We start from the raw sequence: 21,443 nt of genomic DNA, 5'->3' as shown, positions 1-21,443 counted from the left end.
GGTTTGGCATTGGGAGGAGCCCCCAGAGCATTTGGCTTCGAAGGCTAGCTGGGCTTGAACACAGGAACTCCACAGGACTGGGAAAAACAGGAACTCCATTTTGGAGGGCACACACAAGGTCTCGTGTACACTGGGACTCAGGGGAAAAAGCAGAGACTTCATAGAAGCCTGGGTCAGACCTACCTGCTGGTCTTGGAGGGTCTCCTGGGGAAACAGAGGGTTCTGTGGCTCACTGTGGGGACACAGACACTGGCGGCGGAGGTACCAGGGAGTACTTATTAGCATGAGGTCTCCTGGAAGCTGCCAGTTTGCCACGAAGATGTGGCTCTCCACACAACAACCTGTAGGCTCCAATGCTGAGACACCTCAGGCCAAACAACCAACAGGGTGGAAACACAGCCCCACTCTCAGTAGATAAGCTGTTTAAGTCTTCCTGAGCCCACACTGCCACTAAACACATCCCTTAACATGGCCCTACCCACCAGAGGGACAAAACCCAGCTCCACCCACCAGTGCAAAGGCACCAGTCACTCCCACCAGGAAGCCTGTACAAGCCCCTCAGACCAGCCTCACCCACCAGGGGGCAGACACCAGAAGCAAGAGGAACTACAATTATGAAGCCTGCAGAATGGAAATTGCAAAAACAGAAAGTTAGACAAAATGAGATGGCTGAGGAATATGTTCCACATGAAGAAACAAGATAAAACCCCAGAAGAACAACTAAGTTAAGTGAAGATAGGCAATCTAACCAAAAAAGAATTCAGAGTGATGATAGTAAAGGTGACCTAAGATCTCGGGAAAAGAATGGAGACACAGACTGAGAAGATACGAGAAATGTGTAATGAAGAGCTAGAGATATAAAGAACATACAATAACAGAAAGTACTGGAAAGGTAAAACCTACAACCACAGATACTCTACCCAGCAAAGCTCTTCCTCAGATTCAACAGAGAAATCAAAAGCTTTACAGAGAAGCAAAAGCTAAGAGAATCAGCACCACCAAACCAGCTTTCAAACAAAAGCTAAAAGAAATTCTCTAGGCAGAGAACAAGAGGCCACAGCTAGAACAAGAAAATTATGAATGGGAAAGCTGACCAGTAAAGGTAAACATACAGTAAAGGTAGGAAACCATCTGCACACAAATATGATATCAAAACCAGCAATAGTGAGGAGAGTATAAATGCAGAATATTGGAAATGCATTGGAAATTAAGAGGTGAGCAACATAAAACAATCTTGTACATATATAGGCTACTATATCAAAAGCTCATGGTAACCACAAACCAAAACTCTACAATAGATATACACAGAAAAAAGAAAAAGGAATCCAAACACAACACTAAAGATAGTCATCAAATCACAAGAGACGAGAACTAAAGAGGAAGGGAAGAAAAAAGACCTACAAAAATCCAAAACAATTAACAAAATGGCAATAAGAACATAAACGTTGGTAATTACATTAAATGTAAATAGATTAAGTGCTCCAACCAAAAGACATAGACTGGCCGAATGGATACAAAAATAAGACCCATATTCATGCTGTCTACGAGAAACCCACTACAAATATAGCAACAAAAACACACTGAAAGTGAGGAGATGGAAAAAGGTATTCCATGCAAATGGAAATCAAAGCTGGAGTAGCAATACTCATGTCAGACATAAGGGACATTAAAATAAAGACTATTACAAGAGACAAAGAAGGACACTACATAATAATCAAGGGATCAATCCAAGAAGATATAACAATTGTAAATATATACGCACCCAACATAGGAGTACCTCAATATATAAGGCAAATGCTAACAGCCATAAAAGGAGAAATCAATAGTAACACAATAATAGTGGGGGACTTTTAATACCCCACTTTCATCAACGGGCAGATCATCCAGACAGAAAATCAACAAGGAAACACAGGCCTTTAATGACACATTAGACCAGATGGACTAGATTGATATTGATAGAGCATTCTATCTGAAAGTAGCAGAACACACAATCTTTTCAAGTGCACATGGAACATTCTCCAGGATAGATCATACTCTGGGCCATAAAGCAAGCTTGATAAATTTAAGAAAATTAAAATCACATCAAGCATCTTTTCCAACCACAATGCTAGGAGATTGGAAATCAACTACAAGAAAAAAAACTGTAAAAAACACAAACACATGGAGGCTAAACAATATGTTACTAAACAACCAATGGCTCACTGAGGAAATCAAAAAATACCTAGAGACAAATGAAAAAGAAAACACAATGAAACAAAACCTATGGGATGCAGCAAAAGCAGTTCTAAGAGGGAAGTTTATAGTGATACAAGCTTACCTCAGGAAACAAGAAAAATCTCAAACAGCCTAAACTTACAGATAAAGCAACTAGAGCAAGAAGAACAAATAAACCCAAAGTTAGTAGAAGGAAAGAAATCATAAAGATCAGAACAGAAACAAATGAAATAGAGATGAACAAAACAATAGACAAGATCAATGAAACTAAAAGCTGGCTCATTGAAAAGATAAACAAAATTGATAAACTTTCAGTCAGACTCATCAAATAAAAAGGAAAAGGGTTCAAATCAATAAAATTAGAAATGAAAAAGGAGAAGTTACAATGGACACCACAAAAATACGAAGGATCATAAGAGACTACTACAAGAAACTATATGCCAATAAACTGGACAACCTAGAAAAAAAGGACAAATTCTTAGAAATGTACAATCTCCCAAGACTGAGCCAGGAAGAAACAGAAAATATGAACATACCAACCACAAGTAATGAAATTGAAACTGTGATGAAAAACTCACAACAAACAAAAGTCCAGGACTTTTGCTGGCTTCACATGTGAATTCTGTCAAACATTTAGAGAAGAGTTAACACCTATCCTTCTGAGACTATTCCAAACTATTGCAGAGGAAAACACTCCCAAACTCATTCTATGAGGTCACCATCACCCTGATAACAAAACCAGACAAAGATACCACAAAAAAAGAAAATTACAGACCAATACCACTGATGAACACAGATGCAAAAATCCTCAAGAAAATACTAGCAAACCAAATCCAACAATACATAAAAAGGATCATACACCAAGATCAAATGGGATTTACCCTAGGGATGCAAGGATTTTTCAATCTCTGCAAATCAACCAGTATGATACACCACATTAACAAATTGAAGAATAAAAACCATATGATCATCTCTATAGATGCAGAAAAAGCTTCTGACAAAAATCAACACCCATTTATGGTAAAAACTCTCCAGAAAGTGGGCATAGAAGGAACCCACCTCAACATAATAAAGCCCATCTATGATAAACCCACAGCTAACATCATACTCAATGGTGAAAAGCTGAAAGCATTTCCTCTAAGATCAGGAACAAGACAAAGATGTCCAGTCTTGTCACTTTTATTTAACATAGTTTTGGAAGTCCTAGCCACAGCAATCAGAGAAGAAAAAGAAATAAAAGGAATACAAATTGGAAAAGAAGAAGTAAAACTGTCACTGTTTGTAGATGACATGATACTATACATGGAAAGTCCTAAAGCTGCTACCAGAAAACTAGTAGAGTTCATCAATGAATTTGGTAAAGTTGCAGGATAAAAAATTAATACACAGAAATCTGTTGCATTTCTTTACACTAACAACAAAATATCAGAAGGAGAATTTTTTTTAAATCCCATTTACCATTACATCAAAAAGAATAAAATACCTAGGAATAAAACTACCCAAGGAGACAAAAGGCCTGTACTCCAAAAACTATATGACACTGATGAAAGAAATCGAACATGACACAAACAGAATGAAAGATATACCATGTTCTTGGATTGGAAGAACCAATATTGTAAAAATGACTATACCACGCAAGGCAATCTACAGATTCAATGCAACCCTTATCAAGTAACCAATGGTATTTTTTGCAGATCTAGAACAAAAAATCTTAAAATTTCTATGAAAACACAGAAGACCCCAAATAGCTAAAGCAATCTTGAGGAAAAAAAACTACCGGAGCTGGAAGAATCAGGCTCCCTGACTTCAGGCTATACTGCAAAGCTACAGTCATCAAAACCATATGGTACTGGCACAAAGACAGACTTATAGATCAGTGGAAAAGGATAGAAAGTCCAGAAATTATCTCATGCACCTATGTTCAATTAATCTATGACAAAGGAGGGAAGAATATATTGATACAATGGAGAAAAGACAGTCTCTTCAATAAGCGGTGCTGGGAAAACTGGAGAGCTACATGTAAAAGAATGAAATTAGAACACTCTCTAATGCTACATACAAAAATAAACTCAAAATGGATGAAAGTCCTAAACGTAAGACTGGATATTATAAAAGTCATAGAAAAAAACATAGGCAGAACACTCTGACACAAATCACAGCAATATCTTTTTGGATCTGCCTACTAGAGTAATGAAAAAAATAAACAAATGGGACCTAATTAAACTTAAAAGCTTTTGCACAGCAAAGGAAATCATCAACAAAATGAAAAGAAAACCCACAGAATGGGAGAAAGTATTGAAAATATTTGCAAACGATGGGCCAACAAGGGATTAATCTCCAAAATATACTAACAGCTCATGCAGCTCAATAGCAAAAAAATAAAAACCCAGTCAATAAATGGGCAGAAGACCTAAATAGCCATTTCTCAAAAGAAGATATACAGATGGCCAAAAGGCACATGAAAAGATGCTCAACATCACTAATTATTAGAGAAATACAAATCAAAACTACAATGAAATATCACCTCACAGTGGTCGGAACGGCCAGCATCAAAAAGTTTATAAACAGGGGCTTCCCTGGTGGTGCAGTGGTTGAGAGTCCACCTGCCGATGCAGGGGACACGGGTTCATGCCCCGGTCCAGGAAGATCCCACATGCCATGGAGCGGCTAGGCCCGTGAGCCATGGCCACTGAGCCTGCACGTCCGGAGCCTCTGCTCCGCAACGGGAGAGGCCACAACGGTGAGAGCCCCGTGTACCGCAAAAAAAAAAAAAAAAAAAAAAAAAAAAAAAAAAAAGTCTACAAACAATAAATGCTGAAGAGGGTGTGGAGAAAAGGGAATCCTCCTGTGCTGTTGGTGGAAATGTAAATTGGTATAGTCACTATGGAAAACAGTATGGAGGTTGCTTAAAAAAACAAAAATAGAGCTACCATATGATCCAGCAATCCCACTCCTGGACATATATCTGGAGAAAACAGTAACTCGAAAAGATACATGCACCCCATTGTTCACAGCAGCACTATTTACAATAACCAAGACATGGAAGCAACCTAAATATCCATTGACAGAGTAATTGATAAAGAAGAAGTGGTGCATATATACAATGGAATATTACTCAGCCATAAAAGGAATGAAATAATGTCATTTGTAGCAACATGGATGGACCTAGAGATTATCATAATACTAAGTGAAGTAAGTCAGACAGAGAAAGACAAATACCATATGATATCACTTACATGTGGAATCTAAAAAAATGATACAAATGAACTTATTTACAAAACAGAAACAGACTCACAGACTTAGAAAACAAACTTATGGTTACCAAAGAGGAAATGTGGGGTGGGGGTAAATTAGGAGGTTGCGATTAACATATATACACTACTATATATAAAACTGATAATCAACAAGGACCTACTGTATAGCATAGGGAACTCTACTCAGTAATAACCTATATGGGAAAAGAATCTGAAAAAGAATAGATATATGTCTATGTATAACTGAATCACTTTGCTGTACACCTGAAACTAACATAACATTGTAAATCAACTATACTCCAATATAAAATAAAAATTAAATTTAAAATAAATAATTTAGTAAAAATCCAATAGTGTTGGTATACAAGGTAGACTTACATTCTTTCAAATATATGAAACATTGAAAGTGTCAGTATTTTATTGAACTCTTCAGTGAACTTAGAGTAAAAATCCCAAGGCAAGGCAGGCTCATTCTACAGAAATGGAAAGTGTAAATTATAAAATAAATTTTCACTGAATATAAAGAGCTAAGAGAAGAAAAAGGAACTCATACTTGTTTTACAATTCCTAGATGTCAGGAATTTTACATATTATTTTCTCATTTAAATTTAAACCTTAATTTGTTCATAAAACTAATACTAGTAATATTTAATATATAAAACTAACCCCATCAAATGTTCTCAATCACTAGAGAATACTTTCAGCCACAGCAGATGATTCTTAACTGTGTCTCAGATAATATGGAATGCAATAATAACCATGGGCTGACCAACTAACAATTAAAAACATTTATTATATAATAATATAACAAAAGATATTTTTGATAGTATGTTGTCCACATTAATAAAAGCTTGAACAGTATATTATACAACTATTTATGTTTGGAAAAAATTATTGAATGTTCAGTATATGTTAGATGTTATACAAGTTCTTATATTCTTCACTCTGTACTAGTATCTTCAAAATAATGTGACTCATAGAGGTCAAATAGTCAACTCAAGATTACCAGCTACTGTTTGGATAAAAACAGGTCATATATAGTTGATCACCCTTCTTATTGAGTTTTAAATATTCATCTATTTTATATATATATGTAACTAAGCATATACATTATGCATACAAATTCTTCAATAGATATATGTATTGCATCTATTTTTTCCAATTCTGGAGCTTGTCTTTTCATTTACATAACAATGTTTTTGGACATTACATGGTTTTAATTTTCAAGAAGCCCAAACGATTATTTTTAATAATTTTTGTTTAAGGATTTTTTGTATCCAATCTAAAAAATCACTGCCCTTCCCACAGTCATGAAGATTTTGTTTTTAATAAAAGTGTTATAGTTGTAGCGTTCTATGATCCATTATGAATTAACATCACTCAAGCAGGGTTGGGTGTTTTGTTTGTTTGTTTGTTTTTTGCCACAACCCTTGGCTCGTGGGATCTTAGTTCCTTGAACAGGGATGGCAGTGAAAGTGCAGTCGTAACCACTGGACTGCCAGGGAATTTCCCAAGATTCATTGTTTTCAAATGGTTATCCAGGTGTTCTAGAATTATTTGATGAATAGACTATCTTTTCATCTTGAATTATGCTGGTGGTATTACTGAAAGTCAACTGACCATATATATGTGAGTATATTTACAGACTCTATTCTGTTTTACTGATTTCTATAGCTAACTTTCTGTCAAAGCCATCATGTTTTGATTACCAAATCTTTATAGTAAGTTTTGAAATCAGATAGCGTAAGTCCACCCAATTTGTTCCTCTTTTACAAAATTGTTTTGACTCTTCTAGGTCCTTTCCTGTCCCAAATAAATACTGGAATCAGACTGTAATTTCTACACACACCAAAAAAAAAAAGCCTGCAGAGATCTTCATTGGGATTATAGTGACTCTATAAGTCAATTTGGGGAAAATGGACATCTTGACAACACAGTAAGTCCCCTACATACAAACCTTCTAATTGAGAACTTTCAAAGATGTGAACCTGTGTTCGCATGTCCAATCACATAAGTTACTTCACATGTCTGGCATATGCTGTCATGTGTGTGCATCCTCTACAACTGGCTGTGCTTTTGTACAGTAGTACAGTACCTTTATTTCAAGCCCAAGATGTCCAGAAGCAAGCATAAAAGCAGCGGTGATGTAGCTGGTACTACTAAGAAGCACCAAGCGATACCGATGGAAATAAAAGTGAAAATAATTGAGTGAGTGAAGCAAAGCAAAAAGATGGTCAACTTCACTCACTCTTATAACAGGAATCTTTCAACCACTGGCACAATTCTAAAGAACAAGGACAAGATCATGGAACATGTGAAGTCCGCTGTGCCAATGATGTCAACAATAATATCGAAGAAGTGTAGAAAAGTGATGGAGGAGATGGAGAAACTTCTCAGTGTGTGGAGGCTGGACCAGCATCAGCATGGAGTCCCGCTCAGCTTAATGCTGATTCAAGAGAAAGCTAAAAGCCTTTATGAAGACTTGAAGAAGAAACACGGTGAAGAATCAGAGGGCGCATCTTTTAATGTCAGCCATGGCTGGTTTTCATCGGTTCAAGGCTAGAGCCAACCTTCACAACGTAAAAGTAAGTGGTGAGGCAGCGAGTGCAGATACTCAGGAATTTCCTGAAATGCTTTGAGAAATTATTGATGAAGACACATATTTAATTGAGCAGGTTTTTAATGTGGGTGAGACAGGACTGTACTGGAAAAGGATGCCAGACCAAAGTTACATCAGTAAGGAGGAAAAGCTGATGCCAGGCTATAAAGCAGCAAAGGATAGGCTAACTGTTGTTTGGTGGCAATGCTTCTGGCTATATGAAGTTGAAGCCTCTCTTAGTTTATCATTCAGAGAACCCAAGAGCCCTTAAAAACATTGCCAAGTGCTCTCTTCCTGTTGTGTGGAAGAGTAACTCCAAAGCTGGGTTACACAGGCCATTTTCCAGGACTGGTTTTTCCACCACTTTATTCCGGAGGTAGAGAAATACTGCTTGGAGAAGGACGTCCCATTCAACATTCTCTTGCTGCTCAACAATGCTCCAGGCCACCACCCATTCGTGGGTAACTTTTATCCCAACGTCAAAGTAGTGCATCTGCCACTGAACACTATGTCGCTTATCCAACTTATGGACCAGGGAGTTATAGCAACTTTCAAGAAATATTATTTATGTCACACTTTTCATCAGGCAGTAAAGGCGACTGATGAATCAGGAACAACCTTGTGACAATTTTGGAAGGACTACTGCATAACATCTACAAGGCCATAAAAAACATTGACTTTGCTTGGTGTGAGGTTACAGCCATCACCATGAATGGGGTTTGGAAGAACCTTTGCCTGAAGTTTGTTCACGGTTTTCGTGGATTTGAGAAGGTGGATGAGGAGTCCAAAGAGGTCTTCAGAAACTTAGTGACCCTCAGGGAGAAGATGGAGCTAGATCTGCAAGAGGACGACTTCATTGAACTCCGTGCTGTGCAACAAGAGGAGCTTCCTAAAGAAGACCTGGTGGAATTGGAGGCCTGGAGAAAGGACAAAGGACAAAAGAGAAAGGACAAAGAGAGACAAGAGGAAGAAGAAGTAACTAAAGAACCAAAGAGATTCACGATGCAGGAAATGGCAAGGGGATTTTCTTTATTTGAGGAGGCACTCTTAGTTTTTGAGGCACAGGACCTGAACGTAGAACAGTGCGCGAAGGTTGCAGCAGCCGTTCAGAATGCAATCCAGTGCTACCATATCATCTATGATGAGAAAAAAAGAGCTACTACCCAGACATCAGTGGATTGGTTTTTCTAGAGGGTAGATAGAATTGAATCCAGTGAGGAACCAGAACCTTTGCCATCAGTGTCAGGCCTGAGTGAAATTGCAGCTTGCCCTCCGTCTCCTATTGCTGACGATCCTTCAGCTCTACCATCTCCCACCTCCTCTCCCTCCTCCAGTCAGTAACTCTTCTTGCCTGTTCACTCGATGTCAGCCCCTGTATGCCAGCTGTTGTACTGTACCACTGTATTTTTCAAGGTACTACACTGCAAGATTAAAAATGTTTTCTTTTTTTGTGTGTTTGTTTTTTAAGTATTATTTATGTGAAAAGTATAATAAACCTATTACAGTACAGTTCTATATGGCCGATTGTGTTAGTTGGGTACCTAGGCTAACTGTCAGACTCAACGAACAAATTGAACTTACAAATGCACTCCTGGAACGGAACTTGTTCGTATCTAGGGGACTTACTGTGTTTAGTCTTCCATTGAATAAACCTTTATTTAGATCTTTAATTTCTCTAAGTATAGCTGTGTAGATATCATTTTATTTTGTTAAATTATTAATATTTCATGGTTTTGGAAGTTACTGTAAAATTTTCCCAAGTGTTTATTTCTACCATATATAAATACAATTTTTCTTCTAAATTGACTTTATATTCTGTGGCCTTGTAAAATTCAGTTATAAATTCTAGCATTTTTTTCTCCTAGATTGCTTTAAATTTTCTTTGTACCAAGTCATGCCATCTGTGAAGAGACACTTAATTTTTTCTTCCCAGTATTTATACCCCCCCATGCCAGCTTAATATACTGATTACGGTTATGATTGTCAGCACAATACTGAACAGAAGTGGTAAGTGTGGACATCCTTGCCTTGCTCCCAGTCTTAAAAAATTTTGATTTTCACCATTAATTGTAATGTTAGCTATAGACTTTTTGTGTGTGTATGTGTATGTAGATGCACTTTCATACATTAAGAAAATACCCTTAAGAATTCATTAAGAATTTTTGTTGATAGGGTTTTTCCCCCCAGTACTTTAGAGATATCACTTTACTGTCTTCTGGGCTTTGTTTTCTAACAGGAAGTCAGTTATCCATCTTAAGATTGTTTTCTCTGTAACGTATGCCTTCACTCTAGCCAATTCACTTTTTTTTCTATATCTTTGGTTTTGACCAATTTTTCTATGATATGCCTAGGTTTCTAAGTTGTTGTTTTTCATGAAATTTGTGAAAAATTTTTGCCATTACATCTTCAAATACTTTTCTTACCCATTCTCACTCTCTTTTGAGATTCCAATGATAGAGGTCTAGTATTTACATTATTTGGTAAATCCAACTTCTAAGCTACCTTGGAGTCAGTTTCTACTGACTGCTTTTCTTTGACCATGGGTCACATTTTCATGTTTTTTTGCTTGGCTAATTTTCATTATGTTCCAGACATTGTATATGATATATTATAGAGATTCAAGGTTCTCTTATCTTCCTCTGAAGAGTGCTGTCTCTTGTTTTACTTATTCCTCACTCTGAATGTAGGTAGGTTTGAGTTTATTCCTTGGTAGGGAGGATCTACCGAAAGCTCAAGATGATTCCCAAACTTTTGTAAACTGGTGGGATTCAACCTCCAAACTCCATCTCCTCTGAATACCTTACTGGGACTTGGTTTTAGGCTTTGTTAGGACAGTTCAAGAGAGGGCATTTCTCTGGATCATGGTGCCTACTGTGTAGGCACAGCATTTCTGTTTCCTCAGATAAATGCCAGGAGTGATGACAAGGTATTAACAAGGCTGCTCCACTCTTGTGGTCCAAATCTGCTCAACTTCTAGTACCTTTTTAACATCCAAACTCCATAGCACCCTGATAAATTTTGGGTAGTTTCTATCTCTGTGTATTTAGACCAGCCTTGCAAAGTCCTCATAGATGATCTGCACAAGGACTTCTTGGCACCTCTGCCCACAAAGGATCCTCTTCTCTGGTGCTTTCAGCAGGACCACTGTGCTCTACCTAGATTCCAGCTTGCTGTACCAGTCAAAAAATTGTCCCCAGGCAAAAAATTGGCTTGGCTGTGGGGCTTACTTAGGAAATTTTCCTTCTTTCAGAGATTGCACTGCTCATTCTCCAGTAACTGCAAGTAGTTGCTTCATAAATGTTTTCTAGTTTTATGGTTGTTTATTGCAGAGGTCCAGTATCAGGTACACCTACAAAGCTGGAAATGGAAGTCCAGTTGTGTTCTTGCATAGAGATAATTTCATCTTTATGAATTATTTATAAGTAGAATAGTTTTTATACAATTCAGCAACAAGAAGCTATCACAAATTCAATAGACTCATTACAGAAAAGCATGTTTAAATGTCACTGTGTATTCTGAGATGTGAAATGTCAACATTATTGACACTAAAATTAAATTGCTAGTTAACAGTGAACTACCATTCATTTTTACTAGCTCTAAGCAAGACAAACTTGTAAATAATTACTCATACAGAGTGCTCATAGAGAGTTAATTGTTGCTCATCATTTCACCTTCTTATATTTACACTCAGTGCTACAATACAAATGTTTGAGTAGTATGGACACTCACAATACAGCTGAAAACTAATTAGCTAGAGACTTAATTGAAACTTTTTTCTCAGATGGAACCAGAAAGTCTATCAATTGCTCAATTTAATATACGGGATACTTTATACGGTGATGACTGAAAAACATACCACGTAGGTTCATAAGTTCAGTTCCACCAAAATTCACCAGCGTTTTCACTTATCATCATCATTGGCTACATCTTCACATCAAAAATTGAGGTTAATTTTTTTTTGAAATTAATTAACTAAATGTTTAGTCAATATACCATCCAATATGTGGCTGTTAAGAAATCAGTTATTATGAATTGAGGGAAATGACTAACAGCATTATGCCAAAAGTTTTCTGGAACAGAAAATCTGGAATAAAAGCATTCTATGAAGGGATTAATAGGATTAACAGCATGGCCATCAAATTAAGAATGTCATTTAATTGGCTTTGGAAAATTTACCTTGTTATAAGTATAGCTGCATCCACTGAAGTCATGTCCTCTCCCCAGCTTGTTGACATCTCTAAATGTATATCATTCTTTTTGCCAAATTCTTCATGTTGCCACTTACAAAAGCTCTCTAGCATTTTCTCTCCATGATGCCCAATATATAGATCTGCCTGCAAAAGAAGAGATTTCACTTCAAGGCAAATTATTCTCAGATATACAAAAAACTAAAAACTGAGGGGACTTCTTGAATTACTAAAGCAGACTGCTGACCATAACATTAATTAGAACCTGGAAGACATTCAGGATTAATTTTGCCTGAGCTAAAAATCTTAAAACTTTGTGAAGGTACAGTAATTACAAAATCTGTTTAATGTTATTCTGAAGAAGAAGAGAGGTGCAATGGAATATTAAGAATGCGGAACTTTTAGACTTAAATCACTCATTATTTTTACAATTTAAGAACAAAGGTTTTCCAAAGTACCAGATAAGCAGCATGCTAAAAAGATGCCACAGAATAGTCTCTGTTTAAATTGAATTACAGATAAGGCCCATGTTTAAATAAGAAAATAAAACTGTCATTAAAAATGATTTTTTAAAATTGCATTTTGCAAAGTTAAGGTTTGTTGTCAGGATCCTTGGAAACTAAGAACATTCCAATTTTGGAATATAACTGAGGTATTAACTAAGACTAACAGCCAGTTTTATGTATACTTTAAGTGACTCACTGGATACGTCTGGATTTCAAGTCAATAAAAAGTAAATCCCTAACATTCCCTTTACTTAAAAGTAACTTCTCACCCACTTAATTGAATGAAAAACTCAAGACTTTCTTACTGGAGTTTCATGGAGCAGAATAAGCTTTATCACACGAAGATTGACCTGCACACCAAGACTCTTGTGTTGGAAAAGGTTAAAAACCTAAAAACAAATAAAAATAAAAATCCTAAAATAAAACTGAAAAACATCTTAATTTTTCTTAAAGCCCAGACATGGGAGAAATCTCAATTCAGTTGAGCAATTTTACATATTAAAAAATTTTTAATTATTTTAAAATTAGCTTAATAAGCAATAATTAATTCATTTTGGATACCAAGAAATTTAGACCTAGCATTCTGCTATACTCACTGCTGCCTTGATAATCTAGGCATTTCAATGGGGTGCAGAGGGAACGTTGGGCTTTTCACGATACTGAACAGAAAAATTTTAGTAACTAAACCCTAGAAATTTTCTTAAGACCACAAAATGCCATGGTCCTTTCTTCTGAGAAAATGTCCTGAAAATTCAGCCTGCTTTATGCTGCCTCCCAATTTATTCCTTAGAGTTTTTTTTCTCCCCAAGGCTAACTGCCAAATAGGAACAGGGTTTTTTCAAAGCTCTTCCCTTCAAGGCTGTCCATGAAGACAAGGCCATCATTGCTTAACGGTTTCAGGTCATCATTATAACTGATTTTCCCAAAACATGGTATGTGTAACAATGCTGGAAAGGAAGGCAAATTTTTTATGTGGTACCTTGATTTTTTTTTTTTTGGTAAAATTGAGTATTTAATTTATAATAGAAAATTAAAATTGGCACACCAAACCCACGCTTCAGAGATAGTACTATTTAAAAGAGACTGAGGTTGGTAGGCTATGCCTGTCTGCCCTTTACAGAATGCTGGTTGAGTGGTCAGCAGTTAGCTGAACACAGACAGAAATGACTGAAGTGTGGGAAAATATGTTCACTGAAAAAAAAACACGCCAGACGATAGCAAAAAATAGTAAAAATAGTAATTTTATATAACAAATTTATCCTTGAATTAGTGGTTCTCACCTTGCTTAATATGGCAACTAAATTTATAAATGGACATTTGCCTTTGGCTTTCATTTATGTTTATTCTCCCCTAAGAACCACTCTTCACGACAACCTTCTAATTCTGCCTTGAACGAAGTTTACCCAACAGGGTATGCAATTAAGTCAAAGGATTCATGTGGTAGTAAGCATCCATAAGATCCTAGGTACAAGTTATATTTCTACAGTCCAGAAGCTATCAACCAAAGTTAGCTACATGTGATTCAGCTAATAACTATTAGCTGTTAGGTCTTACTCATCAACTAGTTTTATATCTGACATGCAATTTTACATACCTATATAAGCGCTCAGTGGATTACCAACCTCCATTTTTGTTCCACCTCATAATCTATAGTACTTTGGGTGGGGCCATGCATATAAACAAATATAACATTTCTGCTATTTCAACAAATGGCCTTTTATAAAAAAGAAAGAAGGGCACAAAAAGAGATAAAAGAATAATAGAAAAAAATTTTGCCACATCAAATTAACAATAAGAATTTTTTACTAGAGGACGTGAATTATTATTTTGTATCTCTTTTGAGATGGATCAATTTGGTACACCTAAAGTATTTTTTTACTGATGTCAATAAAAGAAAGGAAGAGTAATGAGTTAATTTTTAAAGAACTTCATTATACTCACACATTTCTTCCTTAGAGTTTTCTTGAAAAAATTCCAAGCGCACTTTAAAGTTTGCCTACCATATTTAAGATGGTTAGAATGAATCTCCTGGCTGCATCTGCTCCATGATAGGAAACCATTGCTGGGTCTGCAACCACTACAGTCTCTATGTTGTATTCTTGAGGTAATTTGTATGAATATCGTTTCCCTCTTCCACTTTCTGTTATTTTTTTAGATCTAGTTCTTCCTTTATCTGCAACACAGAAATGAATTTTTCAAATGTGCCTCTATCTTAGCAAAGTGAATAAAAAAACTTCCATTTCTTCAATAATTAAAAAGAAAGCTTATCGAATACCAACATGTGCTGATGATATAATGGTGAGCAAGACCAAATAAGTTCCCCGCATATAGGGAATCTAAATGAGCATTTGGCTTTGGAACATGACTTTGGAATCAGACAGACTGGACTTCTACCATTTATTAACTCTGCCACTTGAGAAACTAACATCACTCAGTCAGCCTTAGTTTCCTCATCGGTAAAATGAGTAACAATATCACCTGCTTTCTAGAGTTGTGGGTGGCTTATAATAAGATCACATTTGTAAAATTTTTCACACAGAGATTCATATAAATAAAATAATTCCATATATAAAAGACACCATGATTTTCATTTTGAAATCAGTGACAAAATAAAGGTCTACTTGCCAGAAGTGCCTGAAGTGACTGACCCATACATCCTAATGTCAGGCAGGTGCCCCTATTTACTCAAACTATACATGGGTTACACCGGAATTGGTTCTGCCTTCCATCAGGATCATATAGAAGTTATGACCTCAGGGTACCAGATTCCTCAAACAGGGCCAAATAAAAGCAGTAACCACAAATAAACATATTTATAAATTTAACTACATAAAAATGTAAAATTTCTGTTTATGAAAATATGCTACTATCAGAATGAAAAGCATGCAACCAAGTGGGAGAAGATATTTACAGTACTTTTCCATAATAAAGTAATAAAAAGCCACTCTAAATCAATGACAGATAACCCAATTGAAAAATTGGCCACAAATCTGAAAAGCCATTTCAGGAGATCCAAATGGCTAATTAGCATATAAGAAGGTACTCAATCGCATTAGTCTTCAGAGAAATGCAAATTAACTGCAGTAAATTAAATAAATTAAAATCCCCAGAATGGCTAAGCTAGAGATGATGAGTACCTAGGAGTGGGCACAAGGGGGACATCTATGGTGCTGATATTTTCTATATTCTGATCTGAGTCATACCTACATGGTTATGTTCATTTTGAGAAAATTCAGCAGTTGGACACATCATTTGTACAACTTCCTGTATGCATGTGGTACCTTAATAACGAATTTATGATTTTAACAGCTTTATTGAGGGGTAATTTACATGCCATAACATGGAGCCATTTAAATGTACAATTCAATTATCCTTGACAAGTTTTTACAATTGTGCAATGATCTCCACAATCCATTGTTATATTAGCTATCACCTGTTCCTCTCCTTGCCATTTACCAAAATTCTGCTGATGTCACTAAATAGCTGTCATCTTCTTTCCCAAACTTGTATTTGTTGGCCAACACCTTTTATATTTTTGTATTCCGATTTTAGTGGAGTCCCCAGAAGTAAACATATGTGTTTAGTGGAATCCCATGGATATAAAAATGTGTGTCCAGTTAGTCTCGTTTCCATGAACATGTCTCTGTTCTGAATTTGTATGTATGCTCATAGTTCCAGTCCATCATCTTGGTTTCCGATAAATTCCCTTTTTTGAGTCTTATTCCAGGTACTTTAACTCTGATGTCAATTCTATTCTATTCTATCCTATCCTATCCTACTACCTATTCCACCTTACTTGCCTTCTAACACCCTTTCATGATGCCAGGATTAGTTTATCTCTTCTATTCTTGAAATACTGGGTCCCTTCTATTACTAACTTCTAGGTCCAACTGAGTTAGCTCTGAGCTCTAACATGAAGTAGATCCTGCCACGATTGCTGGAAACTTCACTGTTCTCAGATATCTCCATAAATTACGGTTTCTCATTTTTTGTCACAGGGACACAGACTAAAAATCCATTTAACAAAGTTTTATCCAAATGTCAAGTAGAGTCAGTTAACTAAGTTAACAAAAGTGTTACGAAAATAAATGCAAAGACTCCTTATTTAACAACAATAAGCATTATATTGATATTATGAAACAAGAAAATGCAAAAGGACAAAAGCAACAGTAGCCATCTGCAACAGAATCACTATAGTTAAAAGTAAATTTTATGAATCCATAATTAGTACCAGCAGTTAATACCAAAGACCTTCATGAAGGACAGAATAAGAAATTTGTTTTGTTAGTATCTTAAGATCTACAACAGTTAGGAATAAATTTTGTAGTTTTTCTAATTGTAATCACAATCCTACTTATGGTTATATATTTGTATACTGTCATATAAACTTATAATATTTAGTAGGAGACATTCCTGCAGGTATACGAAAAGGCTCATCTTGGCAGGGTCAACACCTAATAAACTGATTATGGGGAAAGATAGATAGATAGATAGATAGATACAGAGACACTCAGACACACAGATTTCGCAGCTCTCCTAGATGGCTACATCACTGATCTTCTGTGTAAAAATCACACAGTGGTTAGAATAGAAAGGATGAGATGATAGGCAACATATTAGAAAGCAGACATCACCCTCAGCAAAATTAATCAGACTAAAAAGGAAAACGGAGGTGATTAGAGTTACTCTTTCTTGTTGCTGTTGTTTACGTGTGTGGGGGGGTGTTTAGTGTTTATTTTCGAGTGACTAGGTAGATAGTGGGAAATATCAGCAGAGCAGTTTGGGAGGAAAGATGATGGGTTCAGCTGTAGATTTATTAAGTCTGAGATGCCTGAGAGACATCTGAGTAGAAGTTACTAAACACCTGACAGTCAGGAGAGAGGTTAAAATGGAGATAGAGTTTGGAACTAAACAATGTGTAAGTGAAGTTGAACCCATGGATTTGGATTCTATCACCCCAGGGGAGCATGTGGCATGAGAAGTAGAAGGAAAAGGACGGAGTCCTGGGAAATGCCTACATTTAGGGGGTGCACATATGGAAGAAGATATGCCCATGGAGGAGACAGAAACATAAGAAAAATAAAAGGAGAGATAATATGAAACTGAGGGGATAATTATAAAATGCGGGGCTTTTCGACCATATCAAGAGTGATAAAGAGACCATGTAAGGGAGAGACAGAAAAGTTTGTTACCTTTATTGCCCAGCTAATGATAGCTGTGATGGCCCCAAACTGTCAGTGTGCTACATCCTTATTTGCACGTTATATTTAAACAGGCTATTTGGAACATTCCAGGTTTCTTAAGAATGCCAATACCATGATTCTATGACTCCATTATATAAAGTAGCCATTGTGTGTGAAAATCATGCATATTGGAGTTATCTTTTTATTAAGTTGCTTCCTTTGATGTCTTCATTGTCTACATCAGCCACGTTGAGCTCATTCTTCATCTCAATCCTGAGACCATTTTCTACCCAGATGCATGTATAAAAACAATAGAGTCGATACCACACGCTTTCAGTTAAAAGATCTTTAAATGTGTATTCACCAGTGCTCACTATGTGCTCCCCATAATACCCTCCACATACTGACAATCATCTCCACAACCGTTATGGTTGGCATATGGCAACTATTTCAGTAATGGTTGGGTTAAGTTAGCTCTTAGAATAGAGATGATCTCTATATCCTGCTCAAATAGATCGGTCTTCTTCAATTCTATAAATCTCGCTCTTGTTCACACAGAGTAGCAGATATACTCACAAGCTTATACTAAATGTTAAGGAATATATATTGATTGATAATGTCACTTGCCTGCTTACAGTCTTCAAAGACCACATTTTGCCTTCCAGATAAATTCCTTATTACCACAGCCCCCAAGTCCCCTCATTATCTCATCCATGACTACTTTTCCAGGCTTGTGTCTCATGTCCACACTGTAGACATTGGATGCTTTCTCCTGCCTTTATACTTTTGTATTTATTGTTCCTTCTGCCTGAAATGCTCTTTCCCTAACAACATCCACTAAATTTTTACATATGTTTTCCATTTTCACACATAATCTCATTTAATTTGGACAACTGCCCTGAAGTTTGGGTACCACTACACCCATTTTGTATATTGTAAATGGAGCTTTGGAGAGATCAACGAAGTTTTCCAAAGTCACACAGGTAGGGAGCAGCAGCATAAGGATGTGAACACATGCGGTCTGACCCCAAAGTCCATTTTCTTAACCTGCACACTGTTCCCTTTCCTCCCTATAGTCTGGATAAGTTTTACTTGATCTTTGAGGCTCAACCGCCACCGCCCTCCCGCCACCAAATAACAGAAGCTTAGAATCTTGGGTACTGAGTCTGTCATAGTTCTTATTATAGATAGTATAATTACTCATTTATTAGTTTGTCTAAAATAATACATTGGTCACCTCTTGAAAATAAGAGCTGTGTCATTTAGCTCTGTATCCCTGTGAGGTGACTGGTCCTGCTTATGTTGCAAATAAAGAATTTAAGGTTGGGCTTCCCTGGTAGCGCAGTGGTTGAGAGTCTGCCTGCCGATGCAGGGGACACGGGTTCATGCCCCGGTCCAGGAAGATCCCACATGCTGCAGAGCGGCTGGGCCCGTGAGCCATGGCCGCTGAGCCTGCGCATCCGGAGCCTGTGCTCTGCAATGGGAGAGGCCACAACAGTGAGAGGCCCGTGTAATGCAAAAAAAAAAAGAAAGAATTTAAGGTTCAAAAGTTCAAGGGAAGTGAAGAAGAGTACCTAGCTGGAGTGAGACTGAAGCTAAGCCTTGAAACCAGGGCCTCTGACTCTCAACCTCATGTGTCTTTCTTTCCTCTATGTTATTGTTAATAAAAGAACACAACAAAGTCATCCTAAACTATGAAGTGCCTGTTCAGAAAAAATATTTACGTAATCAATACCTACAAACACAATACACTTAAGACATTAACATGATGAAGGGGAATAGGGCAAAGACCAAGTTGAATACAAATACGCTTTTATGATTCCATTGTGAAAAGGCAATTAATGCAACATTATCCACATCTGAATCATGTTTTTAATATGCTGATATATCAGCTTGAAGTAAAAAGGGAAGAACTGCAATTAGACTTATGCTGATAAGTAAATGAATATTTTATTTCATGGATTGGTAATTTTAAAATGAGTTTAAAATTTCTAGACCCTTATAAAGCATCGAAAATAGTTAAGTTCAGTAAAGCATCCAACTGACGATAGCTTAGCACTCCTTCTATGCAAGTGCTTGATCCAAACAGGTCAATTAAGATATAACAGTCATGCCTTAAAAAAAATTAGGAAGTTTATGAACAATGTCTGTGAAATATGAACTGTGTATTTATGTTTTATAAGCCTATCAAAAATAAGAATTTTCTAGAAACGTTTCCTCTGTGCATAATGGCACACAAAGCCTGTTTTATGTCATCCGTATACATGAGTAATTAGAATAGCTGGAACTCACTATGATTCAAAAGTTGCATAGTGCAGATTTTCAGTGTAACTCACACAAGGCAATCTCCTTAAATGGACTAAATCCAAGTTGTTTCTGTTATCATTTCACAATATAAAAACCTTTCTTTTGCTTGTTCATACTATGACTTTTGTTCAGCTCTTTTTTATCTCCATTGTGTCTACAGTTCTTAGAACAGAGAAGAGGGATGTGTCTTATTTAAATTGACTTGATCATGTACATTGAATAATGTGACACAGAGGTAGATTCACTTAACCACTTCTGAAGATAATTCCAATACAGACTGATATCATGAGCTTTTGCGAAAGAAAATAGAGATCATAAATTAATTTGAGATAATATATCTAAAGAGAAACATATTGAAATTCTTTCTGAATTTGAACATACTAGACAATTGATGATATGAACATGCTATGGCCTCTGCAAATGTTACTTATTATCACAATTTATATACCTAAATCAGCCTCAGATACCATAACCAATGCTAGAATTGCTACCTTGGCACTAACTACATGAACACCTAATTTTAAATCTCCAATTCAAATTTTAAAGTCTTTACACCAAAAATTCTTCAATAAATTCACATTTCCTCAGATACTATAGGGAAATATTTCTCATATCAGTGAATATTCACTGAGATGTCTGGATTAGATGTCCAAATATTTTTCCTAGGGAAACCACTGAATGCTGACTATGACTTTCAGGTCCTACTTATGTAACAGAAATCATTCATTTTCCTTATCCTTCTTGCTAATGCCACAGATCTCTGCCAAAGGAAGTAATAAGGAAGTGTACAAAACGGTCACCCCATTTTACTTCTGTGAAAAATTGGCAGACAAACAGAGACCAGGATTTGATGGTTGGGAATGTTTATGAGCCACTGAAACTTCCAGATTTAAAGTATTCTGATACTGAGAATAAAATTCAAAGAAGTAAATCCTGACTCTTCTTCCTATTCCTCTTCTAATTTTAACCTTCAAGATGATTTTTACTCGAGTCAAATAGAAAAAGAAGAAAAAGTCGAAGCTGCTTCTGGTCAAAGTAAAGAGATATCTGTGATGTTCTCAGGGAGGTGGACTGAAATAAGACCATGAGCTCACAGTATTCAGTTTCAAGGAATCTGCAATTCTCTCGGTGTCATTTCTATTCCAGTGAGGGGAAGAGTAACCCATGAGTATCCCTCTTGAGGGATATAGAGC

The 21,443-nt window shown here is 36.4% G+C and overlaps 1 protein-coding gene across 1 annotated transcript in view; it reads right to left on the bottom strand.

The window, feature by feature from the left end:
• ADAMTS19 (ADAM metallopeptidase with thrombospondin type 1 motif 19) overlaps nt 1-21,443 on the bottom strand; it is a 281,131-nt gene that overhangs the window by 199,660 nt on the left and 60,028 nt on the right. The window contains exons 4-6 of the mRNA XM_065874275.1: nt 14,761-14,933; nt 13,066-13,149; nt 12,244-12,401 (exon numbers count right to left, since the gene is read on the bottom strand). Coding sequence (XP_065730347.1) covers nt 12,244-12,401; nt 13,066-13,149; nt 14,761-14,933 — 415 coding nt within the window. The remainder of the gene's footprint in view (nt 1-12,243; nt 12,402-13,065; nt 13,150-14,760; nt 14,934-21,443) is intronic.

The sequence above is a fragment of the Phocoena phocoena genome, chromosome 3 (assembly GCF_963924675.1).
Source record: "Phocoena phocoena chromosome 3, mPhoPho1.1, whole genome shotgun sequence".
Classification (NCBI taxonomy): Eukaryota; Metazoa; Chordata; class Mammalia; order Artiodactyla; family Phocoenidae; genus Phocoena; species Phocoena phocoena.
The sequence above is the reverse complement of the archived record's forward strand: the minus strand, read 5'-3'. Positions and strand labels throughout refer to the sequence as shown.